At 41.3% G+C, this 757-nt stretch overlaps 1 protein-coding gene across 1 annotated transcript; it reads left to right on the plus strand.

The window, feature by feature from the left end:
- Positions 1–77: 77 nt before the first annotated feature.
- Positions 78–738, plus strand: LOC112094866 (calcium uniporter protein 4, mitochondrial-like; the record flags this gene model as incomplete). Its single annotated transcript, XM_024176576.1, has 1 exon — positions 78–738. A coding segment is annotated over one exon (516 nt), but the record flags the coding sequence as incomplete, so codon positions are not given.
- Between the last annotated feature and the right edge of the window lie 19 nt (positions 739–757).

Here is a 757-nt window from a genome sequence, read left to right on the forward strand (position 1 = left end):
ATATATATATATATAACGAAAAGTTTGGCTATTCTGGTTCTATTATTAACGATCGTAAAATTTTCCAAATACTATAGGTGACAAAATCCATGGTGGCCATAATTTATCAATCAATAGCGACTCCCAACGATCCAAGAAGAAAGGAACTGGAACAAATGAACAAGCTAAAGATATTTATCGACCAGAAAGCAAGGGAACAAGTCCGAGGCGAAGTCAACTTTGGGCTGGGCTTTTTATTGGTCCAAATCCTCGCAGCTATGAGGCTCACCTTTTGGGAGCTGAGTTGGGACGTGATGGAGCCCATATGCTTCTTCGCGACCTCGATCCATTTTATTTTGGGGTACGCCTTCTTTAGTAGGACACTCATGGAGCCCACTTTCCAAGGCTTCTTTCAACGCCGTTTTGTGGCCAAGCAAAAGCGGCTGATGGAGATCCACAGCTTCGATGTGGAAAGGTACACCCAACTTCGAAAGGCCTTTTACCCAACGCCGACAGATCATCATTATCATCATGATTGCCCTTTGCCGTTTCATCATCAAGAAGGGGCTTTTCTCGGCGCCGTTAATCAGAAAGGGTTGTCGTTCGAGAAATAAGAATTATATACAAGATAGGCGCTAAATTTTGACTAATTATAAAAGTACCTAGAAGAGTTTTTATGTAGAGATTTGTACATTTTTTGTTGATAGATCATGGAAATAATGGTTTGGATCCAGTTCCAGTACCGGATCGTTCGCTTTTATTGGCGCTTATATGATTG

Source organism: Morus notabilis, unplaced genomic scaffold (genome assembly GCF_000414095.1).
Source record: "Morus notabilis unplaced genomic scaffold, ASM41409v2 C11305905, whole genome shotgun sequence".
Taxonomy (NCBI): Eukaryota; Viridiplantae; Streptophyta; class Magnoliopsida; order Rosales; family Moraceae; genus Morus; species Morus notabilis.